Genomic DNA, 26,928 nt, shown 5'->3' with positions numbered 1-26,928 from the left:
TTCTCTGAGGGGAAAATACTGTTCAGGTTTTCAGTTTTGCAGCACTGCTTTTTTTTTGTTGCAACTTGTAATTACTTGTAATTAAAATGACAGTGTTTAACAATTTTTAAAATTTGTGAATGTAGAGCTATGAACCTTGAGCATATTTGTGTGCACATTTCATTGATCATGTTTGAGAATAAACACGGACTGAATACAACATAGCGGTGGAAAATTAATACACCATGATTATGTAATATCACCCAATCACACTGAAGGAGTTTATTCAGTTCTCTCATTTTGAAAACAGCCAGAGCTCCGGGCACAAAGAATGGTAGTCAGTTTGTTCAAAGTTTCAAATGTCAGTTCCTACATCTGTATACATTCCACGTGCTAGAACTTTCTGTCACATTCACATAAGCACGCCACATCAATCATGGTAAGCGTGGTGTTTTAGAAACATCTCAGCCAGTGTGACGTCAGGTCAGTTTTTGCAGTAGGACAGTGCAGAGCCTTACATGTGCTAACTGGGGTCATTTTTTCCTCTGAAGGCCAAGCAAATTCAAGTATAGCCTGACTTTTTATCATCAAAATCAAATCAGTTTATCCTTGAGTCCAAGTGAATGTTTATGCCAAATTTGTAGAAATTCCTTGAGCTAGATTAGATTACTGAGATATCGTGTTCACGAGAATGGGACGGATGGATGGATGACCTGAAAACATAATGCCTCCAAGCCCTGGCTGTCGCCGGGCGGAGGCGTAGAAAGTTACACAATCTTCTGATGCAAGTCACATTTCCAAAGTACACATACTTTATTTAGACTGAACAGCACCAACTCTGATTCAGAATCACACATAGAAAAATACCATTTCGGAAATCTTCATAAATTGTGATCACCGACTGAAGCTGGTTAAATCAAACATTATGCAGGGAGGAAAGATCGAAACAACTATTGAAAAGGCCACTGTCAATATGATAATATCCATAAACATAAAAATCAGAGGTAAGGGTTCCACAGAGGTTCGTTTTGATGTGAATTTCTGTCTATCCATCCGCACTACACTAGCACTATTCACACCCTGCTAGGTAACTGCAAATTACACACAGACAGCTTACAAAAAAAGCATTACATTCCAAGGTTTATTGTCCTTTGTTTTATACTGATGGCAAAAAATGCTCTGCTCTTCTCAAGCCAAATTTCTGTCACATGATACTGTGTCTGTTAAGCTGTTCCAATTTGATTAAACGTAATGTATGTTCCATTGTTTAAGTGTGGGTAAAGGTCTTAATATAGTCTGATTTCCGTCGTGAATATTGAATTATATCCTATTACAGTCTACAGTGTTCACCAAGGGTCCCAGTTCCCAATTATATTTTAGAAATTTCAAAGATATTTACAGTGATATTACTCTCCCTGCAACCAATGCAATTCTCACACAAGCATGTTTCAAAGGAGGGAAATAGTTCAATCCCCATTTACCCATCTGAAACGCTTATGTGTGACAGTATTTCTTTAGATTTTGAGTGATTCCCTCAATGAAAAAAAAACAAAAAACACTACACTCTTTATTGGTGATGTTAATTTTGTTTCTTTGTGAAGTTACTGCAAACTCTGGGGATCCTATTACTAGTTAAAATCAAATCTGATATACAGGGAATGGAGTGTTAATACAAGCATAACATCCCCACAGGTTGGTAGTGATTCTAACTTCTGTACATGCTGTGAACAGTTTTTTACGACTTCATGCTACCAGTCAAACAGATTCTGTACAAAAGTGTTGGCTCGCACTTGTGACTCTGTTCTTGGCACAGCATGAATAGACAGCTCTTGTTGTAGTTTTTTCTTAAGAGTTCACATGGCCTGCCGGATGTTTTCCAGACTCTTCTCAATGTTGTCAATAACCTCCACTGCAGCTTGTGGGATCCTGGTTCCTGGACCGAAGATTGCACACACACCACTCTGGTATAGGAACTCATAGTCCTGTATAGAAACAGAGGTGGATCACAGTTTAGACTAACTGCAGGAATTCAGCTTTTATTATATAGGGAAAGGAGGATGTGCACAGTCCCTGCCTGATTGTTATTTTTTACACAATAGATAATTGAACTAAAATGAATGTGTTTGGCAGAGAATCACGAAGACTGTCGGGAACAGGATGACAAGAAATGAGACGGCACAGCATGAGATCAATGAAATCCTAAAGTCTGGTAATTATAATTACATGAATCAGAGCCACCCTCATCATGAGAGATTGGTTCTCTATCCATATGACAGCAAGATGACATTTTATCTGTTATCTTCACACTTATCATGTCATTCTAAACAATGTGTTTTCATAGGTAAATTGTTAAATCACCTTTTACCCCCCTGAAGAGTTTATTTGTGACAGTATTTCTCTGTTGCTGGTTTCTTTGTGAAGGCCACTATTCATATAAATCAGGGTCAGATACTTTTTGATATTATACACACTATAGGTAGTTATTATTACTTTTTATTATTTCCCACTATAGCTTGTATTTTGTGCTTCTATAATGCATAGCTAAAGGTGCACAGTGTGTTTGCATTATCAACGTGACCATGAGGACAGAATGTGGAACCACACTGACAAGAATCATTACAAGATTAAATCCTCCAGATCTTGGTTAGTTGAAAGAAAATGCTGCACACATACTGAGATCCTTTAAGTGACATTGTCAAATACACAAAGATTGTATGACTGTTATGGTGCTCACACCTGCTGCGAAAGGCAAGTAGGCTGGCTCTACCTGCATGCTGAATTACACAAATCTCTATGGACAGTGCGCACACACAGTCTCTGGTGAATGGATTTTGAATTCAAACATGCACAAATTAAATTCAGTAGAAAATTAAGCAAAACATCTTTTATTACTTTGGACTGTTATATTGAGAAGTTTACTTTGTTAAGAGATTTGATGATCATGGAAGTCAGATGTTACCTGTGGTGGGATGACACCTCCACAGATGACAAGAATATCTGGCCTGTTGAGCTTCCGTAGTTCCTTGATGAGCTCTGGGACCAGGGTCTTGTGTCCTGCGGCAAGAGTGCTGACCCCGACACAGTGAACATCAGCATCGACCGCCTGCTGGGCAACCTCAAGGGGAGTCTGTTCACCCAAAACCAGACATGAAAAAACAAAGAAAATCCATCTCAGAGTGAGAAGGACTACATATAAGAAACACATTTCAATATCATGTAGTGCAGTTCCACCACCACTTCAATCTGATCTTAATTCGCCGTTCTTTCTATGACTTTCTCAACTCAATATAAAAATAATAATAACATTGATTATTAGTAAGTTACTATAGTCTCTTCTGCTTGATGAATGCTGTTTATGACACCAGTGATGTATTCAGAAAGACTTATGGCTTATAAACCAGCTACTTAATTACTTGCAGGCTTCAGTAAAGTGTTTCTAGTTTCCCCAAGTCTGACTCCGTCTATGGCAACATCACTAATGCCAAACTTGTCAAAGTTGCCCGTCCCTGGGGTCCATTTTCAAAAGCTACATGTATTTCCCATTTACCCCTACTTTAGCAGAGGTTCACAAGATCACACGGAGGGCAACAAAAAGTCACAAGTATCTCTTCCTTGTTCAACTTGAAACATAATTCATCATGTAAAACAGTTTTCCCAAGGCCTTTGTTTTGTGAGTGCTGTGTTGAAAATGACGGCAGTTTAGTATGACACTTGCTTTTTCATCATGCATTTCATTATTTATTTACTCATTGCCAGAGGCTGTACTTAACACAGAGCCATGTGATCAGTGGTTGACAAACTTGTCCAATAAAATCTGGCATCTGGTGTCGTGGGGCACACGCCCTCAATATGCACGTCATCACTGTCTTTTATCTATTTACGTAAACCACACAAAAAGACTGACACGTTATGAACATCTTCAAGTTGGGGAGTCATTAGGATTTAACACATTATATTGATGCACCCATATGATACCCAGAATGTGAAAACTCATCTTGGTTAAGCTGAAGATATGAGTTGAGGTTGTTTGAGCTCTTGAACTCAAACAACAGACTGCATGTCTGTTATATGTGCGGCATGTCATTACCTTAAAGAGTAATGAAACACTGCACTTCAGCATGTCCTCACCTCCTATACACATGTGAAAATCAACCAAAGTTAATGGCTTTAGGGTCAGGCAGTTGGGAGCTGGATCTGCCTTCCAGCAATTGGGGCATAAACATGTTCTGCCCACTCAGGTCAGACCGCATTGAAATGTTTGTGTTTATTCTTTCACACAGAGAATGGAATAGTCAAACCGCTTATAGACCTTTCTTCAAGGGCATGTTTTGACTTGTCAAAGCAGGAAGACCACAGGTGCAACTACTATCATTCACGCTGCCTCTGTTGCATTTCAATGTGCCAGACGCACTGAGCCGGCATGAACAATAACAGGTCCCTAGCACTGACACACCTGAGTGGAATGCAGCTGTCATTCATTAGGATTATTAGTTGCGCCTGTGTCTGACCAGCGTATGTCAGTTTTTGTCCACTTTGCGCTGCCTGGTGGAAAGGTATTCTGACAAAATGTCACCAAAAACTCCCATTATAAATATAATAAAATTGGAAAACAGAAATCAGGGAAATTTTCTGTTAAAAAGGAAATGCTTGTGACTATTTAATTGAAAAATAAATACAAATAGTTAATAATTTTCTTACTGTTATTATGTACCTGCAGCAGTTAACAGTTTATTTCTCTTACAACTTTATGTTTTTTCCATTAAGTATTTTTACTTTACAGTGCACCTGGCTTCAATAAAGTACCATTTACGAGCCTTTTTAGTTGGAGAATTTGCCTTACACAAAGAATGTTTGGTATCACTGCAATTCACGTTAGTGAGTGATACACAAACAGAGGAGAGAGACGATATTCAGAGAAGTGGTGAAACTGGGGGAGTGAAATACAAAAGGGAAAGAAAGAGAAAATTAGCTGTTCAGTTGTTGTGTTGTGATGTGTTGAGTTTGTTTATTATAAAAATAGCTGAGACTAATAAATGTGAGATGTGGTTAACAAAAAAGAAGAAAAATGGAAACTACACGCTATATTTAAGTTCAGCTCTAACAAAACAAGCTCTGAGGCTCAGACGCTCTCTTCTGATTTGCTGTTTTCTGAGTGATGCACAGCCAGGCCAAACACGAGTAGCCGATTAAAGTCTGCTATTGTAGCTTGGTAAAACACCTGCAATGGTGACGGTCAGTCAGCGCCAAAATGAGCCAAACAGATGGTTAAATTCAAACTAAAAGGCTGCTGGATTTTGTGTGGAGCACCATCCGTGGTGAATGTTATCTCTACATTGGCCGAGCTGGCGTAGGCAGCAGACGGTTAGCTCCACTCTACAGTATGACACTGACCTGAAACAGTGGTCCGATGTCCACATCAAAGCCCAGGTCGGCAAACCCTGTGGCAATGACTTTGGCTCCTCTGTCGTGGCCATCCTGCCCCATCTTTGCCACAAGCAGTCGAGGGTTCCTGCCCTCGTGCTTCTTAAAATCTGCAACTCTGAGATTTTGAAAGAGAAAAAAAAAAACTTTTTATTTACCTGAGATACAAGAAATGAACCTGTCTACCATGACGATCCAGGTGCTGTTATGTTTTACTTTCTACCTGTTGTGGGTCAGGGCAATCTCTTCATGCTCCCCAAACTCGCTGCGGTAAGCCCCGCTCACCATCCTGGTGCTGGCCTTATGTTCGCCAAACACTTTCTTCATGGCATCAGTGATTTCACCAACAGAGCATCTGTAGAAAAGAGAAAACAATGTGTTTTCACATTCCAATGATAGATAATAGAGTGCAGTCACTCGTTTTAAGACAATCCCATTCAATTACTGCTACTGAATGTGAAATATTACTACTAAATACTAAATAGCTTGCTGTTTAATTACGTTTCACAATTTATGGCAGCCTGCTTAATGATCTGTTTTGATGCCTTGTTAGTATCTGCATCATATGGTAGAAAGATTTACTGTAATCTCATTTCCCACAATATCACTGCAAGGGTAATAAGACAGCAACAATCAAGTTACTTCAGCATTATTTGTAAGTCAATGGTTGAAGTGAAAATAGCTCAGTCATTTGTGGTAAAATCAGGGTAGACAGCACATTATATTTAGATGGATTAAAGGTCTAACGGTAGTAAAAGAGAATGGGATGTTTAAGTGGCTGTAGATTATTGTGAGAGTTGAGATGTTAAATAATATGGTCATGCCACGCCAGTGCCTCTCAGCATGTGGGCTCTTCACACAGTGCTGCACAGTTAGAAAAAAAAAAATTCTGTAACATCTTTCTTTTCTCAAAACGGGCTTAACAGTATCAGTATCTAAACTATTTTAACCACATGTGTGGGCCTTAAAAAAAAAAACTCTTTCCTGCAACCCCTCCAGATTTAGTGTGACTGTTTAATGAACTGCCACATGACAGCCCCAGGTATGAAGAAATATTAACCACAAACATACTGCTCAAGGTTTCCCACTAACAATCAAGCTTTCAAGAAAAATACCACAATGATCAAGATGATGATCATGTTACAACATGGAATGTGGACAAAACAAGATCACACGGGTCCTAATGGTTATGGTTATGTGCCCACTGCATGTAACATCTTCATAGAGTTCATCTGAATTATGGAGACATCTAGGAGATGGTGAAAATCAGAGAAGGAGAAGCACTATGACAATTACATTAGCATAGCATCTGAAGCTAAATTGATCCAGATGTAAAAGTGATCATTACAATCTGTGATTTTAGTGCCAGTGAGAGGTCTGACCTGGCTCGAGCTGCCTCCACGGCCAGGGCTAAAAGGTTGCCCTCTCTGGTTTGGGCACACTCCTCAATGGCTGCCAGGCACTTCTTCGCTGCCTGAGGGTCACGACTTTCCCTCACCTGAAACAAAACAAGCAACAAGACAGAAACATGTCATTCAGAATTTTTATCCTCTCTGTTGACAACTTTTCTTACAGCAGATACTGGATTTTGTTATTAGTTACACCCGTGATTGTCTGAATGTCTGCTTGGTGGAAATGTATTCCGATAGTAAGCAATGATAATATTTTATCATTGTCAAAAAGTACTGAAAATCCAATCATAAATACTATACAGCCTTGACTTTGAGCTGAGTGAAAATGGCCTTGATTTTTATTTTTTTTTTATTCCTAAACAGCTGCAGCAATCATACTATGTATCTACCTTACAGCTGTCTACAGTACAGCCCAGTCCCCCATAAGCCCCAGGCACTGGACCTACAGTGACTTTAACTGACGTCCCAATGCATGATCACCTGGACATGATATAAATAAGGCATGTTTGTGATTCAGCCTTGGAAGATGAGCTACAGCGTCTGCACCACACATACAAACACCTCAAATCACTGTGTAAAACTGCTTAAAACTGTCAACACACTGGTGAAGCCTATCTAACATTCAATTCTGCATACAGTGATGAAAATGTATGTATCACTTCTCCAGACTGACTTCTGACTGACTGACAGTCATCTTGTTTTAACTCTACTAACAGCCGTTATGTCGTACAGTCTAAACACTTCATTGTCTTCCTCTTCCTCAAGTCAGAGATGACAACAGTTCGTCATCTGCATTTGTGCAAAGTTCAAAGCTCCTTTTCTTGCTTCAAACATGTGCCTTGTGCTATGTCCACACTACATGACTTTCAAAGCCACCAGTTGTCAGTACAGTTTTCACACTACACAACTTTCTGTCTTGTAATCGCGGTTTCAAAAAAACTGTGATGTGGCAAAAAAAGTTGAATCAGGTTCAACTTTTGCTGCAACAAATGCCACAAAGCGCTGCATTGGAATCACATATATGCAAGCCCATGTAGAGCCATAGTCCTCCAGTCACCCACTTCACAATAAAATTTGAGATAGGGTGCCACACAGGTCGACTGAGTCAGTGTTTGAACTCCTGACTGTTTCCCCTGCAGAATTACAGTGTGTGGATAAACAGAGGTAGGCAATACGGTTAGTGCATGGACAAACTGTGAGACTATCAGAGTTTCATTCAAAGTTTTGTATGCTTTAATCTGTGGTTTTACTCGTGGAATTCTTTGAACATTTCTTTGAACAAAAACGAAGGGAAAAAAAATCTTATCCTTTAGATACCACTCGTTCATCTAGAAGTCGACTCTAAAAGGAACACTGACCTTTTTCAGTTTTTCAATCTGTTTCTGACGTACAACAGTGTTGTCTATGGCCAGCACCTCTACACTCTCCTCTTTTTCCAGACGGTACTTATTCACGCCGACGATGACTTCTGATCCTATAAAGAAAAGGACAAAAGTTGTGCAGGTACATGAATCAGTGAGAAAAACAAACACACAAACACAGCTTTGTGTTGTGTCGACAGAAAACACACATTTGTGCACATCCTTTTAAGGTTGTTATCGAGGGAGCAGAAAGAAGAACTTTTTTTTACCCATGTATTAAACAAACATCTGCAGGAATGCAACTGGTGTCACAGCATTAAAATCAAAAAGTATGCTAAAAGAAAACTCCCATGTCAGCGAACCTGTTTAGATCTGCAATATCATCCTGGAGTACAAAGCTTTTACACACCTACCCTACTGTATGTCTGAAGTTATTCTCACTGAATATTAATGTAATACACACATTAACACAGAGGTAAGTTCAGGATTTAAGGAATCTTAACATAACTGAATTCCCTGATGTTATTCCCACTGAAACCTATTTAATTGTTGTCATATTAGTAGCCTTTAGAGAAGATTTTAATTCTCTATATTCTCCAAGTATCCCATCACATATAATCTTAAAATTTGACCTCAGTGTAGGAAAACTGAAAATGATCAGAGAGCCTAACATGGTCAATCAGAACTCACGGCCCATCAGAAGTGAAAAAAAAATGTCAGTAGTAAAGATGTGCTGCCGGGGTGAATCAGAAAGCCAATGAATATCAATGAGAGCAGGCATCAGGGGGATTATGGAGAAAAGCTATCCAGTCTATGACGGTTCTGCTCTGCTCCATCACAGTCATTTCTGAAGTTACACATCAAAAGCTAATGTTCATTTCAAAACTATACAAAGAAACCTCAATTAAACTCCCTGGTAAGACCCTGACACAAGTAAAGACACATCTCCTCAAACAACACAACAAAATACACAGGGTCAGCTGGATTCAAGCTATGATATGACCTTGTATTTGCTGTTTTCCTTATCCACCTGTGGTTGCTTTGCAGTATAAGCACACATTTTAAGCCAGTCTTTGGGGTCACTTACGATAAGCTTAAATAAAAAACTACTTTTTTTAAAGGCTTAATCATAGTAAAGAGCACTGACCTCCACAAATTGAATGTTTAGACTCTACAGAGTATTACGACCACATCAAGGGGTTTTAAAAGGCAGGATACAGTGTGTAAGTGTGTTACAGAGCAAAGCAAGAACCATGTTACATCACTTTGAAGAAGAAAAAAAAAAAACACGGAGCATAGTGAAAATCTCAACTGCTTAATTGCTCAGGACAAACTGCTTTGTGTATAACTGGCCTGCTGCGGCTCACACACGTGCGTATTCATACCACTTGCTCTTCTGGTGCGTCGCTGCTGCTGCCAGCTCTATCTTTCAAATTGAATTTACCTTGGACGTGGCAATCAACAATCTAATGTTGGATTTCTTTTCATTATAAACCTTGTTAACCTTATTTGCCCTTGTTTAGAGCCAGACACACGCACGCACGCACACACACACACACACACACACACACACACACACACACACACACACACACACACACACACACAGAGAGAGCGAGAGAGAAAAGCAGGCACTAGTAAAACATTGCACTTCACAGTTACATTATAGACATAATTTTAGTCTGCCCTGAGTTTCCTCTATGACGATGTAGTACATGTGCTCTCCTCATGCATTTGCTAAAATGGTTCAAAAATATAATATTTATATCTCTGCATGTCTGTCTGGTATTCAAATACAACTCACAGTGAAAGGTGTCAGTTTTATGTAAATGTTGCTGGTATAATGTCAATATCAACAGATGTTTTCTCTGTCTATTATTCCTGGGAACTGCACTTCATGTGTGAAAAATAGGTGAGACAGTGAATCTGTGGATCACGCGTCAGTTTCACACAGACAGTGTGTCTGCTCTAACCCATTAACATGGGCGCCAAAATAAAAACCAAGACGTTCCACAGTTTCCAGGCACGCAGGCAGTGTGGTCTGGGCCTAAGTCCTCAAAAGCAGGACTCTCTGGGTGTGTAGTAACTCTGTAGTTTCTTAAAAAAGACAAACAAAGCAAGAATAATAACATCCAAACCTGCATGAGAAAAAAGCCTTCTGTATTTGGGGAAGATTAGACTGATAAATTAAACATTTAATGCCAAATTTGGTGAGAAATGTGACCATTTCACACAGAATGAAGGAGCTGTACATTCACTTAATGTCAAAACTGTAACCTTTATTAGATGTGTAAAGTTCATTGCATGGTTGTTACATACAGACCAAAGTTAAGTTAAGAGGTAGAGAGTATTAAGTACTTAAAGCAGAGGAAGAAGATGAAAAGATCAAAGAATAAGAGGCTTTAAGGCCATTAGCAACTGATATATTTATACAGTACCTGAGTCAATGCGGGCCTGTCTACGTGCTGCACATTCCTCAATGCGTAGTTTTGGAATACCCTCTGCCACAGCACTGGCCATGCCTCCCATATCTTCAATGTCTTTGATGAACTATACAAAGGAAAACACAGGTTGTGAAAGAATGTCTATGATGATGGATTATTGCTGTCGTCATTTTACTTCATGTATTATGATATTTACCTCACTAAAACCAGGTAGGCACAAGACAACGTGGTTCTAAAAAAAAATATTCTTAACAAGGATTTTAAAGAGTTTCATTAACCCTTAGCTATATGTTATGGGTAAGTTTATGCTCAAAAAATTTGCAAAGGAGTAAAATATTAATTAAAACCCTCCTCTCATTACTTTCAGAGGAGGCCGAGGCAGATGCCCATTTATCCCCATGACAAACCTTTAGGGCCGTGTTGTAGACGTCCTCCGTGAGAGACTCCATCATGTGCGAACCACCCCAGGGGTCAGCGACTTTGGGGATGCCCGACTCCTCCTGGATGATGATCTGGGTGTTCCTGGCAATGCGAGCGCTCTTCACTGTGGGCAAGCCAAGAGCTTCATCGAATGAGTTAGTGTGGAGTGACTGGGTCCCCCCGAACACAGCTGCCATGGCTTCAATCACCGTTCGAATCACGTTGTTGTATGGATCCTACGGGAGTGAGAGCCAAAGAGGAAAGTTGTAAGTATTGTCCATTCATTTAACAGATTTAGATTTGATTTTCACATTTTCATATTATTCCTATAACGACTTATATTTACTTGTTCGGTGAGAGACCAGCCTGAAGTCTGGCAGTGTGTGCGCAGCAGGAGAGACTTTGCATTCTTGGGCTGGAAGTTCTCTTGAATGAGTGTGGCCCATAATCTCCTGCCTGCCCTCAGCTTGGCAATTTCCATGTAGAAATTCATCCCAATACCCCAGAAGAACGACAACCTGACGGCACACACACAACATAAATGTTAAAGAAAGAGAAATAAAGTCTGTTATTAAAATAGACAGAATTAAATGTAACCGATATCAATTATTATGCTATTATAATTATGCACAAAAATATAAATCAAGTGTTTTCTGCTCATAGAGATATTTTGTACAGACCCAATGCCAGTAACCTAACAACCAGATAGTCACAGACAGCCACAAAACCCATGACACAGCAACCTTTCAGTCTGTAATGCCCTTCCCACCCATCATCATCCACACAGACTCCACAACTGGCCAAACTGCCCAAGAACTAAGGTCCTAAAGTAGAGCAATACATCTGCTGGGCTTATACATCAGCCTACATGACCACATCAGTATGCATGCAAGTGATTAAAAAACTGCAGCACAGAAATGTCAAAATATGTCTACGGTCATTTAGAAACAGGGCTTCCTTAATACAGTTTGTCCACCAGGGAGCGCTGAAAAGATCATTTTTTAAACTGCAAAATATCACAATAACAATAAAATAAATTGGTGTGATTCTTTAAAAAACAAAAAAGAAAATAAACGTTTTTTGATGCATTTATGGAAAAAGAGGTAAAAAAAAAGAGTATTGGCTAATTTGTATTTACATTAAACTCAAATAATATTGGTCAAGTGACAACAGACCAAAGTGATCATGATGCTGTTTTACAGCCAAGATTGAATGAATCCTGATGAATTCACACACTTGTTCTTGATCTTTTCTATTTACCATAGCAATGTTTTTACTTAATGTATCGAATGAACTGATGCCTATTTTCATTATAGACGAGTCTGCTGATTGCTTTTTCAATTAATCAATTAATCATTTAGTCTATGAAATTTTTTGGGGAAATGCCCATCACAACTTCCCAGAGCTCACGGTGACATCCTCAAATATCCTGTTTGTTCAACCAACACTCACAAACCTAAAGGTAATCAGTTTTTAGTGATAAATGACAATGAAAAGCTGAAAATCCTCTAATGTGAGAAGCTGCAACCAGATTATGTTTGGCAATTGAATAAATGAATCCATTATCTGTTTCAGCTCAACAAAAAATATTGCTTAAAAGGAAGGGCAATCGATAGAGCATGTGCCTTTCTCTTGCAAAGAAATCATACAAATTTCTAACCTTCATTCTTTTACTGTATTGCAGAAATTCAATACAGTAAAACACAATTTGACAATACACTGAATTCTCACCACCATGGCACCTTTAATGTCCAAAATGTAACATGACAGTCACATTTGTCACTGTCATTGGTTTGTGAGTCAAGAACAATCAGCTGTAGAGAAAGATAATGGCAGAGGGTGGAAAACCTTCCATTTCAAACAATTGAGTGACATCTCTAGATTGATTTAGAGTGACTGTCTGTAAGGTCTGTCTCTGAAGTCATTACGTGGAGAAGGGTCACGACTGTCAGGATGTTTCTCAAGACAGCATGCCCATGTAACTCTGCTATTATCTGCGTGATTGAAAGGCAGAGGAAAAAAAAAAAAACAGCTGAAGGACACATGAAGAGGAGATAATGAAAGTACAAAGCAAGGGACAGGAACTGCGCCGAGTGCGGAGTTGGTGAGGGAGTGCAGTGGCGCAATTGACTTAAAAAAAAACAACCCATCTGCTGTACGTTATAGATCACCATTAATATCAAGTTATCAGAAAAGAATGTAGCCAAAGAGAATCACAGTATAAAAGATGCATTATGGGTAACTCACAACTTTGTTTATCCCCTAAAGAAATGAGTAGTTAAACTATGTTAAACAGGTCAAACTAACATATAAAGTATGTAACACCTTTGCCCAACTTAATTCTTCCTTATTTCATTTATATGATATATTACATTATATCTAATTGACGCACTTTGAGTTGTGGTCTGTAGTAGATATAGGAATTGTTTAATTTGACTAGCAGCCTTTCCACCTTGCTTTAGCTGTATGCTGGTTCTGTCTGTGAGTCCCATCTGCTGCTTCAACAAATAAAGGGGTGCATAGTATTCGTGGAATATTAATAGAGACATCACTAACAGGATATTTAGTTAGTGTCTGAGTGACATACTGAACTGAGGAGTTACCGACTGACTACACAAGTTCCTGCTCTTAAACAAGACAGCGATGTGTCATTATTTGGGTGAGCAGTGGCTCATCAATTCCATTTACAAAAAAAAAAAAAAATGTAGTCTAGCAAATGAACCAATTAATTACTTATATCTTATCTGTTGATCATTATATTTGGAACTAAGACACGCTTATCAGACCAGCCAGTTCATTTTAATTAATAACTTTACTGGTTGGATGTAAACACCACATTTATCACTTTCAGGAATCTTGCTTATCTGGCATGGTTGTTGTTACACAGTATATTTAGCAATTTTCTGTGCGAAGCTCTAATTGCAAACAATTATACATCTAGTGAACGTGTCCTTTCAGTTTTCAATAATTAACTGTGGCAATTTAAGCATATCATACTCCGGCATTAACACACAATGTCACCTTTACTATACCTAGTAGGCATATTTGTGTATGTGTATCAAATGTGTGATAAATATATTGGGTATTGTCATAATGTTATGAGGTGACATAGAACTACGATTTAAGTGTGAATCAAATGTGGTGTACATGTTAAAGTAGACAACAAGAAATGAAAAGACATTTTTCAGAAATTACATTTCTAATTCTTAAAACCTTTCTAAGGTTATTACAAATACATTTGTTGCTTGGTAAAAAATATTCTTAATTTATATTCATTTATGCATATTTAACCACGTTTCTCTTGTTACAGAATTTCTGAGATATTACCAAGGCCTTTCCAATGTGTTTATTGTGGAAATGTGTAGTGAAACAATATTTGAAATTACATGATCCATTGTAGCAAATATGTAAATCAAAATCTGTGGCCTCCACACTCAGAGATATCTTAATATTTTGTACCTTGGGGCAAACTCATCGATGGTTAAGCCTGCTTTCAGACCGGTGCGGCAGTACTCGAGGCCATTAGCGATGGTGTAGGCCACTTCCAGGATGGCATCAGCTCCAGCCTCCTGAAGGTGGTAGCCACTGATGGATATCGAGTTGAACTTGGGCATGTGCTGTGAACATGGTCAAGTCAGTAAATCAACAAAAATATAATGCATTATATAATGTTAAAAACTTGAAACAGTATATACTGCAGATGAACATACCTGGGAGGTGTAAGCGAATATGTCTGCAATGGCGTGCATTGAAGGCTCTGGGGGGAAAATATAGGTGTTTCGTACCATAAACTCCTTCAAAATGTCGTTTTGAATTGTACCTGTTAGTTTGGCTTTAGGCACACCCTGCTCCTCTCCAGTCACAATAAACATAGCCAATACAGGAATAACTGCTCCATTCATTGTCATTGAAACAGACATCTTCTCCAGAGGGATTCCATCAAAAAGCATCTTCATGTCCTCAACTGTGTCTATAGCGACTCCAGCCATGCCGACATCTCCGTGGACTCGGGGGTTGTCTGAATCATAACCGCGGTGCGTCGGGAGATCAAAAGCCACGGAGAGACCCTGTTGTCCAGCTGAAATGAGGGAGCAAAAAAAAAATAGTGGCTCAGAGATGGGAAAAAGGATTATTAGAGTAGCATTATAGATGAGATCTGAAAGACAATTTAAGGAACACATTGCTGAAAACATTAGCAGACATTTCTGCAGAGTATATAAAACGTGCAGGCAGCTTCTGAATCAATGACACAACCATGGCAATGGCAGAAAATTGCTGAAAGACTTAACACAGGGATTTAAGCAATGAATGACTGTATTAAACGGCTGCTTCCAGCTACTGGCAAACTGACAGTCCACAAGCACTGTCAACACAAAAATTCTATTTACAATAATTTGTCTGGTGATTAGACTCACTATAATCTCAACAGTTTTAAACTTTAGAAATGGCTAGAAATGGCCCACTGTAACAACGTCACATTGATTTTCACAGTAAAAGCTGACCTCCGTTTTCCTTTTGGTTGTTTCACCTTACTAATTATATGAGGAGATCAACATATAATAATTACTCATTGGGGAATAAACATAGCAGCCTTCATTTCAGACATCTTAATTGACACGCTCGAAATGAAATGACATTTAAGTCTAATTATCATCTGTATTTGTGGTTAGCCCTTGCAGGCTATGGTGACCTAAAAGGTTACAACTCTTCATATAGTTTCTGATTATATAATGTAGTATTCACATACATATATGACTCTCCAATGCCACTGTGGTTTTAGTCGTTCCATCTTTTTAAATCTAGTTTTCTAATTATTCTGTGCGATTCAAAGCGTAGCATCTAGTAAAATAAAACATTTCAGTGGGCGCTTGGCATCAGTGGGGAGTGTTATATACTGTACATCAAATTAAGTGTAGGGTTCTGATGTGTCACAAATTTGTGTCTAACAAAACACAACATCTGCCATTACAGGATGAGAGGATGTTCAACTTATGTTGAACAGTAGGTTTGACTTTATAGTGTTTCTGCTAAAAATAGAAATGTACACAGCAAACTCTACCTTTAATGTTATCTTTATAGAACTTGTTGCTCTCCTCCACAGTACTAAAGCCAGCATACTGCCTGATGGTCCACGGTCTGTAAGTGTACATGGTGGGATAGGGCCCCCTAGTATAGGGAAACACTCCTGGCAATTCATCAGCACCACGGGCTGAGTCTGCTTTAGTGTACACAGGCTTGATGTTGAGTCCCTCTGGTGTGCGCCAGATCAGATCCTCTGGGTTCTTCCCTTTAAGCTGTTTCTTAGCCAGACTGGCCCATTCAGAGTGAAGCTCAACCTGGTCCTGCCATGGTATGGAAGTGTGGATCAGAGAGCGGTGTGTGTGTGCTGAGGAGACTGACGCTCTAACCAGACGCCTGGCAGCCATTGCTGCACATGCCCTCTGTGCAGTCAGCATGCTTACTGTTGGCTCAATCAGACACACATGGATAACCTAAGGTAGACATTAAGAAACAGATGTTATATAATTGTAATTTTTGATCCGAGGCAAAGGTATTGCTTCATATATGACCATTTCTGGGGTTTTCAAGCAGACAGTCAACAGTTAGGCATGAATATCAATAGAAGAAGCATTTCTTACAGAGACAAATGAATTATAAAAAAGAAAATAGCTGATCGCTGACACCCTCTACAGTTTATTTTGGTGGATAATTACTTTAAGGCCTACTAGTAGTAACATAATGTGGCCACACCACGACCTGTTACAGACAAAACAAAGTCATGGTGGGGCTGTGAGCGACAAGAAAACATGTAAACGAGCGATAACTTCTTACAACACTACGGAAACCATATGAAACAACTTTAGCCAACGTACTTACAGTACAATAGAAACACTGCAGTACATAATTCGTACAAGTTTGGGTGTGTTTAACGTTAGCAGTATGTGTTACTCTCTCGCTTGACAGACTAATTCAACAGCGAAAATGTTAGCTACTTTTTAGCATTGTGGTGGTTCGACTATCTTACCAAACAAACAAATACGACACGTTTCTCATCTTCTCTAGAAGTCACAAAGTTACGGGATGATTAAATCAGTGCTGGCTTTTCTAATTCTCGGGGGAAAAAAAAAACAGAAAGACAAAACAAGTGAATGTTGGAATAACGTTAACTAAGCTACGGTTGTTGGTTGGCTGCTAAGCCTGTTAGCTAGCCGTAGATGCTGATTTGCTACATGTGTTAGCATTAGCGGGAGGAACCAAAACAATGCCGCTAACTTGAGACATTCTATAGCCGCTTTATGTCTAACAGTACTCATATTTACATATTTTAAGATACTTTTCTGACCTTGTCTTCTGTTGTGCTCTTTCAGGTTGACAGAAGGCGTGTAACCGTCTATCCAATGAAGTTTCACAACAGTAGCAGTCGACCAATGGCATGTTAGAGTCAGTGGGCACACTTTGACCTAGGACCCGGAAGTAAATATTAAAGCAAAGATTGTTAAATTTCATAGAGATAAGCAATACCAATCGTTATTTACACATTTGACAACTTTGTTCTTGTAATTAATTACGAAATGTTAGTGGCGTTAATGCATACCACTGACCTTGTAGGCAAGAGACAGCGTATTAGTCAGTACTTGTACTACATTATTTGCTAGTAGTGTGAAGAATTAACGCTCAGTCAGTTTACTGAGTTGGTGTGCACTTACGTAAAATTCGCCACTAGGGGGCAATGTTCCTGCAGAAGCCCCTGTCAAACACGACGTAACTCCTTCAGTATTCCTTCTATTATCAGTCAATCACTCAGTCACAAATTACACACCGGGCGCAGATTTCTCAACACAGTACATGCCATTTTTATTCAAGAGTTGGTCGATAAACTGTGACAGCAGTAGCAATGGCTCTTACAGAGTTCTGTACAGTATTGGACCGGGTTAGACTGGTTAGGGTACACTTGCAGTAAATGTTTATGAGGGATATAAAATATACTAAACATAGCAACATCATTCAGAGCATTCAGCAGGACAAACCTTTATCAAAGTGGCAATGCAGACAGTGGTATATAATGCCCAGTTAATATACAGAGCAGAAGTATTGTACTTTCAACACATGTACCCTCCCTCTGTTGTTGAAACTGTAAGGCAGTATGTTTCGATTGCAATGTAGTACGGCTTTTCATCAGATGACTGATTTCCTCTTGGTTCAACAAAATTTACAACTTTAAATGAACTTAAACAAAAAAAGCATCTCTAACAAACAAACCAAAATGTGGTGTGTATAAAAGTCTTACATGATGTGAAAATTTTCTTGCAGTATCTGTTATGACAATGATGGCAACAAAAGCAGCAGTAGATACGTTTAAATATTGAACTGAAGAAGACTGTAGAAATCAAAGATGAGTAGGTGGATGGTGGGAGGCGGCACCCTGTGGAAACAGGGTGTGGCGAATGCAACCTCATTAACCTTCAGCCTTCATATTTCAACCCAAGGCATCACTCCAACTTGAGCAGTTCCACATCAAATATAAGCGTGGCATTTGGGGGGATGACACCGGGGTGGCCTGTCGCTCCATAAGCCATATCTGGTGTGCAGGTGATTTTAGCCCTCTGGCCCAGGCTCATCTGAAGCACGAGAGAAAATAAAAACACAACTGAGTATGCTGTTCATGTGCTTTTTCATGCATTTCATTTTTTTAATTTTTATTTACACCTGTGCTTTTTCCTATTGTGGCAAAATGTTGTCTGTAAAGAAAGCCCAAATAGCCCAAGGAGTTTAGTGATCTCAATCAATCCCCTGCATGCCTCCATTCAACTTCAAGAGGAGTAGTAGTCTAATCAGTCTGATTAATGACAGAATAACTGAAATCACATATGTGATTCTGCAGGGCCTTGAAAAACCAAACTGGTGACTTTGCATCTTTTAGACCAATTAGATACATAATTTCATATTTTTGAGAAAACAAATAGTTTCTTTTCGACAGAGACTGGAGACGTGCTTGAGATACAGATACTATGTTCACAGTGCCACAACAAAACTCAGTTCAAGATTTGAGTCTTGTCATCTTGAGTCAGATGATTAAACTCAGATAATGCATAACAAAATAGCACTGACACTACAAAAAACAGTAGTACTTTGTAAAAGCAGTTGCTTCTTACAACTGACAAAACAGCTCAAGCTCAAAATATAGGCATCACTACAAAATCTCTGCCCCAGTTTGCCGAAGGGGTTTTGCGCTCACTTTCACGGTCTCTTTAAACATCTCAGGCATAAATGAATAATTAAACTTGCCACTGTAGTCACAAGGTGCTGAACTATATTATGCAGTAATGCAAAGTGTGAAAGAAGTGCACTGCATTAACTTTTCCCTCTTACCTGTGCTACTCCTTCCTCCCAGCCCTTGATGACCTCCATCCGTCCAATCTTGAATTTAAAGGGCTTGTTCCTGTCTCGAGAGGAGTCAAACTTTTTCCCATTCTGCAGCATACCTGCCAGAGAGAAATGACACCAACACAATTCAGAGAGTAGAGAAGCATTTGGTAAATAAACAACCTATTTTGGTGAAATGATACAACGTAAAGACTAAGAGCACACTTATTTTTATGGCTATGTTGCATAACTGCTTTCCTGTGCAGTAAGCTGCTCCTATGACTAGTAGTATTGTGCCTAGCCTTAACTCATTGTCGACATTTATCCCAGGGTGATGCAGTATCAATGCAGGCCCTTCCTTCAGTTGCTAATGTTTCGGAATGACGCATTTTGAGATTAAAGGAATAAAGCAGTGCTGGCTCCAGTCTGAGGAATTATTCTGGCGGGGTTTCTTATCAGGATCTTGGGTCTGTTTCAATTACCCAAATGAACAAAGGGAATGTGAATCAGGAAGCAATGGCCTGGTTTAGTGGATTATTTTTAAAGTTAACTAGGCCATTGCTTGCCTGTATCTAGACCACAGGGAGAAAGGGGTAACAAAGGCGGAGCAGCGCAGGACTGTGCTCCTTCAGAACACTGACCAGCCATTCAGGCATGATAATAATACTGGGGCCATTAAACACTACTAAGGGCATGGAAACACTGGACCCACTTCATTAGCGGTTTTAACATGCCCTCCTTGATCTCCTCTTTGCCACTTTCCCTTGAGGGAATCCAAGCTGCCATCTGAAGCGATGCTCTGTTACCCCGATAACTTGTGTGAACTTTCTGACCCTTTCAACAGCCAAGACAGCAACTCCACAACGATTCAGACCTCACAGCAGTTTATTTCCTGTGCACAACAAGCAATATCTAAATTTAAGTGAACAATAGTGAGGATTGTGAGCATTTTAGCTGTGGTGCTCATGTGAGATATAGTGCTTGACAAAAACTTGCAACCTGAAAAACAAAAAATACACATGCATTAACCAAAAACAGAGTTGCCAGTCTGGATGTTTCCCGGAAACTGTACTACAACTATATTATGGCATAGTTTAATATTGTGACGTAAAATATATATACATGATTGAAGATTGTATGTATATATCCAATTCGTAAAAGGAAGAATCAACTTTTTAACCCTGGTTCAGTCAAAATGGCGTCAAGCAAAAAATATTCCACAACATCCACTTTCATTTTGTTTGGTTGCCCAGTGAAGGTCCATTGATTTATTGTTCTGTGTAGTACCTCAACAAGTGTGAATACTTGGCATTTAAAGTTGTGTGTTAACTTAAGTTTAGTAATGGTGTCTGGCTCATCTAGTCATATGAATGTTGGTACTGTACTCCTTCTCCCCTTTCATTCCCCCTAAACTTAGTAGGTCCACCATTTCCAAGAATCACAGTAGCCCAGATATCAGTGGGCTGGGACGGGTCCAACCAAGGAGTCACCAAGTACACACACCAAGGCGAATACCACCTGCTACAGGGCATTCAAGCAGCAGAGAGGCAAAAACTTCTTGCATCAACTGCTGAAAAGTGGGTTCAGATTCTGGCAGCGTTGCCTTCAACTTGCAAGGAAACACTGATTGGCAATGTTCACAAGTGGGAAGCCAGTGAGGGATCATATTCTAGGCATTGCACTTATGAGTCCTACAGGTTGGTTGGGGTGTCTGGTGAGAGGCTGCTGACGTAGGGAATATATTATACATCTACACACTTTGCCTGCCTTTGGTAAAGACTTCTCACTGTTACATAAAAAGCAGCAGCTAACAACTCCAATTGTTTTGGAGGAGGCTGGTAGAGCAGCAGAGGAGTTAACACCAACAGGACTGTGGTACACACTGGCACCTGGCCAAACCCAGTTAAAAAAAAAAAAAAAAAAGGGGGAAAAAAACACAATAGGAGGGAAAAAACTCCACCTGCTCCATGTTTCGAGTGGAAAAATACACAGCAGCATTGTCCTGAGGAGAGATATTATTCCAAAATATCACTAAAGTCTATAGTTTACATGTAAAATGTTATAAACAATATGTTATGTACTATGCTGCCTTCAGTTTTTGCCACATGTATGTGAAGAGAGCTAAGCAAGAATGCTTCACTCATGGCTGTCAGGCTTTATCTTACAGAAAAGAAAAGACATCCACAACTACTCCTGAACCCCACTTTTATCACTGCTCCGTTATCACTCTTTGGACAGCAAAGCATGGGTGGGGTCTCTGCAAAAGTAAAGCAGGACTCGTCCCTTCCTGAGGCTGGCTCCCAGAGTCTCTCTCCTCATGAGAAGCTTTCACTTGGTAGCGCTCTGGCTAGATTAGCAAAAAGCTGTAGTGCACAGGGGAGGGGTTATTTTTACTCAGCTTACTGTATCCTGTCTCAGCCCCGTCTAGGACGCCTGCCAGCACAACAACCCCCTCGGCCCAAGTGTGGATGAAATGAGATGCGTGTAAAGCTATCTGTCTATGACAAACTTGTATGTGTTGCCGTGTCTCAAAGCTGCAAGCATGTACGTCTCAATGGAAAGAATAAAATCTTGCTCACGCGTCACTAATATACCAAATACATCAAACTGAAAGTACGTGTAATTGGGAGTATTTTCAGCAAAGACAATTAATAGCAAATCTGTTGCTACAGCAGTGATAGCCTGAAATACAGCAGTGGCTTAAAGGTTCCTCGCATACTATCATCAGTCATGCGGGGCGTCCTGGTTCTTCCGAGGACCAGCAGGGTTTCCTGGATAATTATTCATGTGCTGTAAAGTCACTGTCACTGTTCACCTCATATTCCTGTCCCGTCTTTTCTGAAAAGCCTTTCAAACACACAGACAACTCAAAGGCAAGTGATTCCTGCTTTGGGTGCCAATAATGAAGTGAGATCTACAATAAATTCCCATCCATAATTGAGCTGAATCTGTTGAGAAAACATGGATATCTACTTCCTCTGATGCAATCCACCAGGACACCACGATTTTTTTTTGTCCTAATTTAGAAGCTGTATGCAGACACCTTTCTTGCTTTCTTTAACTCTAAGGATCTTGGGACTGAACGCTTCCCATGGCATTCAACCACAACGTTCTCCCTTGAAAGGCAAGTTTGGCGTCCCCCTGACATACAACCCGGTGTTTCAGTCTATTTCTGTGTCATACACCAAGAGCCATTAGGTCTCAACTTCAGCATGTTTCATGGTGAAGTGTGGAGCTCAAACATGGTAAGGAATGACGTCCACATTTAGGCATGACATCATATCCACTGACCCTGTAGCTCCTAAAGCTCATGCTGCTGGTTCGTGGACTGGACCGTTTATCATCACAGCCTAGTGCCAGACTATATCAATCAGGGAAACCCACAGGCTGCAGTAGTTCTCTCATATTGACTGATGTCAAGTCTGCTTCCATTTTTTATCTTCAGTGAAAGTCGACACAGAGAAATGAGCTTGCGATTGCTGGATTCCTGACTCAGCCTGGCTCCTGAACATGGGACATGGAAGCCCCACAATCCCTAACAGCTCTTCAAATCTGTGATCTGCAACTTACTATTAGCTTTTCAAGCTTCTGGCCAGTCATATATATTTGACACTGACTGAACTGGGCAGCTAATGTGTGCGTGAGTGGAAGCATAGCGAGGCCAGTGAAAGATAATCCAGGAGTAAAATAGATAGCACATCTCAAGCCAACTTGAACCACACCAGCCTGCTTGTCTGTGTAACACTGCTCTGAGATGCACCGCTGATAGAGCTTCTGGTCTGTGAACAGACTCCCAGTCAGGCACGAAACAAACAAGAATGTGCCTGAAACAATGAGCAGCTTTTTGAATTATTTCTTCCTGCCACTTTCATGGCACCAGAGGCCCTTATCTGCCTTGTGGCAATGACCACTCTGCTAATTTGGGCAACCACAACTCTCATCAGAGTCAGGAGAGGGTCACGCACATATCTGTGTGTCTGTGTGCTCTGGCATGTGTGTGTGTCTGCATGTTTAAAATCCCAGAGGTGAAACTGAGGATCAAAAAGGCATGGCAGTGCATGCATAGCATAGAGAGAGTGTCTCTGACGGTGAGGCTCTCTAATGTTAAATGCTGCAAACAGTGGTCTCAAATCCCAGTTAGTATTGGGAAATCACTCTCTCCTTAGCCTTACTGTTTATCTTTGCTATCTGGAAAACTAATACCAGTGCTGGGTGCAGCGGAGGGTGCAGTCTGTGGAGCCAGCTGGATGACTTGGATGGGCTTATGTCCCAAATCTACAGCTAACCTCTATTACCAGTACTATCCCTTTATCAGATCTTGAACTAATCTTGTCTTTGCGCTTTTAAATAAAACAAATGTGGGTTAGTCTCTGTCTTTATTATAGCGTACTGACCTGACAAGTAAATAATCTTAAACAGTTTGACTTTCATACTATATCAATTCAAGGAGAATAACCAAAATAGAAAACTATTTCATCTGTATTCCAGGATTATTTTTGCCTTTTGGAGATTATCCACACAAAAAGCCCTGAGGGGAGAAAGGTTCATATCCTCCTCACTCACTCCACTTCCAGTAATGTAGCTTAAGCTTAGTGTCTTCTTAAGTTACACTAGGTTAACATGACAAAAATGTGAATGAGATCAAGATGAACTGATAGTGTGACTTGTTTACACGTACATACACGCTTAACATAGAGCCACATATTGGAGCTAAAATATTACTTATTGTAAAACAAATCCTCAGCTAATCTGCTGACTTGTGTTACACACTAAGGTCTTTTTTTTCCACACGGTTTACAGCTGTACCCTTAAATACCAGTGCATTTTTTTCTGTCTACCCATTGCAAACTTGTTTCCCCTGCTCATACAATAACATATTTGTATCCCTTGTTGTGTTCCATTGGCAAGGACCTTGCTTTGGCTTAAATCTGTATTTTGCATGCCACCCCTGCCAAAACACCAGGAGCTTATGGGTAAATCCTATGACTCAAAAAGTGAAAAGGAATTCGAAAGAAAAAAAAAAAAGAAGAAGATGGATTTGAATGAATAAAGAGCACAAGCTGAAGATTGTTCTGTCTGCTGTTAAAGTAAAGAGTTCACTGTAAACAATCACAGAGGTCATTCCCAGGCTCTAGCACATCCTAGTGATCTTGAAGTGACAAGACTGCAGCCAACTTTGTTCCATTCAGGGATTTGAGAAGTAAAGAAAACAGCAGTCGATGATGTGATAATGACAATAGAAAACAGGAAATAAAGGCAGAAAAACAATTAAGAGTGTATCCAAAATATGTATAATCCTTGAGAGGGAGTGAGGTGCAGGTAGAGACTAAAACTCATCTGCTTTTACTAATTTACTAACCAAAATACTGGTAGGTACAGGAAAAGAGAACTGCCAGGCAAAGAGCAAGTGACCCTCACTGCATGACTCCAGTGACGAGCTCAACAGAGCGGCTTCACGTGCCGAGATGTATCATTTCCAATTATAGCATAATTCATTACTGCAGTAGCTGACTTCTGCAAGGATCAGGCCAGAGGGGGGAAATCTGATTACCATTTCCACTGCCCCCAAAAAAGCTGAACAACACAACATTTGTTATCCAGAATTGGCCTGTATTTTTCTGGCTATAATCACACACACGCCAGTCAAACAGAGCAGCAATTCTTGTATGAAACAAAATATTATAAGCAAGCCAGTGAAGCCAAGAAATAAATATATTTGGAGAATTGAGACACTCATGTGGACTCAATTCAGGTGACAGAGATGAAATCCCCACCATCAGAGACAAGTAAGAACTGGCAATTGACAGTACATCTGTGCACACACAATCCGACATTATCCACAAGTTTGAATCAAACCTATTTACTACAAAAGACAATGTCAAGGCAAGTCCAATAACTTTTATAACCGTGTAACAACCCTGTAATACACAGACAGACTGATGACATGTGAACCAGGTTTTGTTTACTTTCTGTCTGACCTAGTTGTCTGGTCTGCCAACCCTGGGGCATAGAATAACCCAAATTTATTTCCCAAACGTCTCAGAGTCTTACTGCCACGCCTCAAAATTGGGCGAGCAGACAAGAGACAAACAGGAAAAAGAAAATGTGTGTGTGTGTGTGTGTGTGTGTGTGTGTGTGTTTACATGAGTGTGTGGTGCAAGTTGCAACAGTCTCTGAAATGATACTGACACAATGAAACACCAAAACAAAGGCAAATGGATATTTTCTGGGTGTGGTGGCGCCACTATAACTGCGGTGACACACAGGTGCACACATGTCTGACAGTCTGTGTACACTGAGAGCTGAGGTGCAAACTGAGCTCTGTTGTGCTACAGGTATAGACAAAAAAACAGAAAAACAAAAAGGTGAGAAAAAAGAAACACACACACACAAACACAGGGACAAATTTCCTCTGTCAACAAGGAGACAGGAAAGACATCTGGTTTCATGGTTGCCAAAAGCAAAGAAAGAGTCAATTACCTATGTAATGAACGACACATGTCTGGCCCTTCTTTGGAAATGTTCTTCCTGTTAAGAGAGAAAACAAGAGTTACTGTGAGTTTGTACACCTCAGAGGCTGTCAGCCTAGTCTTGTGCAGTCGCAATGACTGGGGTAAGTCTGCTGAGGTGTTCCTAGTAGGAATGCCATGCCCTCCTTATGCATGCAGACACACTGAAGTCAGATAATGCTTCTGTAAGTCTCATCCTTTTATTGAAACTTAAGCTGGAGGCATCTTGCCAGAGTGAGGGGCTATCAAACGCCTCTAATTACATTACTGGTGCATTTGTCAGAGAGAAATACGCTTCGAGGAGCCGTATAGATCCACCTGACCATACCTTCTCCCTGTCAAACAGGTACCTTAACAGCAAATTCTCCATTTAAAGACATTTGCTGAATACGCTTGGCAGAGTTTACCCATTTAACAGTCTGTAAGTGTGGAGTTTTCTAGAAAGATGCCGTCCAGGCGTCAGTGATGCTGAATAACACAGTAAAGATTTGCGCTTTACAGACACCTAATTATATCCCGAATACAACTATTAGTTGCTAGCTATCTAACGAGTAAATCATGTTACCTCCTACGCTACTAAACTAGGTATTTTTAGAAATTATCTTGATATCTTCCAAGATTTGAACGACATTCCGGGGGAAGTACCGAGCCCCAACACCACCACCACCACCACCCCCGCATTAAAGCTCACACAAGCGGATAAAACAACTTACCATCACCGGGAGATATTGTCTCGACTTCCACACCCATGGTTGTGCTACTTCAAAAATTAGCTCTGACACATACAGCCTAAAAAGCCCTTTCGACAACCAATGTTACCCGTTTTGCGGCTACAAGTCGGGCTATATCGGTGGAAACCATGCATTCGCCGACCAATACCGACCCGTAGCTGCAGCCAACCGCCAGACAGCCAAGATATTTTGCAGTTTGTAGCGAGACAGCGTCGAGATCTACAACTACACAACGTACGTCGTCTTCAGCCTGGTCAAACACTTGTGCTACACAGCGGAGGTGCCAA

General features: G+C 40.1%; 2 protein-coding genes across 3 annotated transcripts; both read right to left on the bottom strand.

Annotated features, from left to right (window-relative positions):
* Positions 1 to 228: 228 nt before the first annotated feature.
* Positions 229 to 17,483, bottom strand: mmut (methylmalonyl CoA mutase). Of its 2 annotated transcripts, none has more exons than XM_087180349.1 (13): positions 17,063 to 17,083; positions 16,097 to 16,529; positions 14,748 to 15,115; positions 14,497 to 14,654; positions 11,384 to 11,555; positions 11,025 to 11,273; positions 10,612 to 10,723; positions 8,171 to 8,286; positions 6,783 to 6,898; positions 5,624 to 5,755; positions 5,371 to 5,518; positions 2,939 to 3,106; positions 229 to 1,961 (listed from the first exon to the last, which is right to left on the bottom strand). In XM_087180349.1, the coding sequence occupies exons 2-13, from the start codon at positions 16,491 to 16,493 to the stop codon at positions 1,833 to 1,835; spliced, it is 2,265 nt and encodes a 754-aa protein (XP_087036475.1). In that variant the 5' UTR covers positions 16,494 to 16,529; positions 17,063 to 17,083; the 3' UTR covers positions 229 to 1,832. The 2 variants fall into 2 exon arrangements, with proteins under 2 accessions (XP_087036475.1, XP_023285819.1); XM_023430051.2 differs by lacking the exon at positions 17,063 to 17,083 and adding an exon at positions 17,381 to 17,483 and having other exon boundaries at positions 769 to 1,961.
* A 384-nt stretch (positions 17,484 to 17,867) lies between these two features.
* On the bottom strand, positions 17,868 to 26,816 carry fkbp1b (FKBP prolyl isomerase 1B). Its single transcript, XM_023430300.2, has 4 exons — positions 26,624 to 26,816; positions 25,882 to 25,929; positions 19,408 to 19,520; positions 17,868 to 18,656 (listed from the first exon to the last, which is right to left on the bottom strand). Exons 1-4 carry the CDS (start codon positions 26,658 to 26,660, stop codon positions 18,528 to 18,530), a joined length of 327 nt encoding a protein of 108 aa, XP_023286068.1. The 5' UTR covers positions 26,661 to 26,816; the 3' UTR covers positions 17,868 to 18,527.
* Positions 26,817 to 26,928: the final 112 nt, after the last annotated feature.

This window comes from Seriola lalandi, unplaced genomic scaffold, assembly GCF_002814215.2.
Source record: "Seriola lalandi dorsalis isolate HSWRI2012SDOR001 ecotype SW California unplaced genomic scaffold, Sedor1 jcf7180002054901, whole genome shotgun sequence".
NCBI lineage: Eukaryota > Metazoa > Chordata > Actinopteri > Carangiformes > Carangidae > Seriola > Seriola lalandi.
Note: the sequence above shows the minus strand (reverse complement) of the source record. Positions and strands in the feature narration are given on the sequence as shown.

Excerpts from the sequence above, each read along its gene's own strand:
- fkbp1b (XM_023430300.2), bottom strand. The coding sequence starts at position 26,660 with ATGGGTGTGGAAGTCGAGACAATATCTCCCGGTGATG. Across the intron at positions 25,930-26,623 it reads GACAATATCTCCCGGTGATG|GAAGAACATTTCCAAAGAAG; the intron begins GTAAGTTGTTTT and ends CTCTCTTAACAG. Across the intron at positions 18,657-19,407 it reads GGGAGGAAGGAGTAGCACAG|ATGAGCCTGGGCCAGAGGGC; the intron begins GTAAGAGGGAAA and ends CTCGTGCTTCAG.
- mmut (XM_023430051.2), bottom strand. The coding sequence starts at position 16,493 with ATGCTGACTGCACAGAGGGCATGTGCAGCAATGGCTGCCAGGCGTCTG. Across the intron at positions 15,116-16,096 it reads CTATAAAGATAACATTAAAG|CTGGACAACAGGGTCTCTCC; the intron begins GTAGAGTTTGCT and ends CCCTCATTTCAG. Across the intron at positions 5,519-5,623 it reads ATTGCCCTGACCCACAACAG|AGTTGCAGATTTTAAGAAGC; the intron begins GTAGAAAGTAAA and ends TCAAAATCTCAG.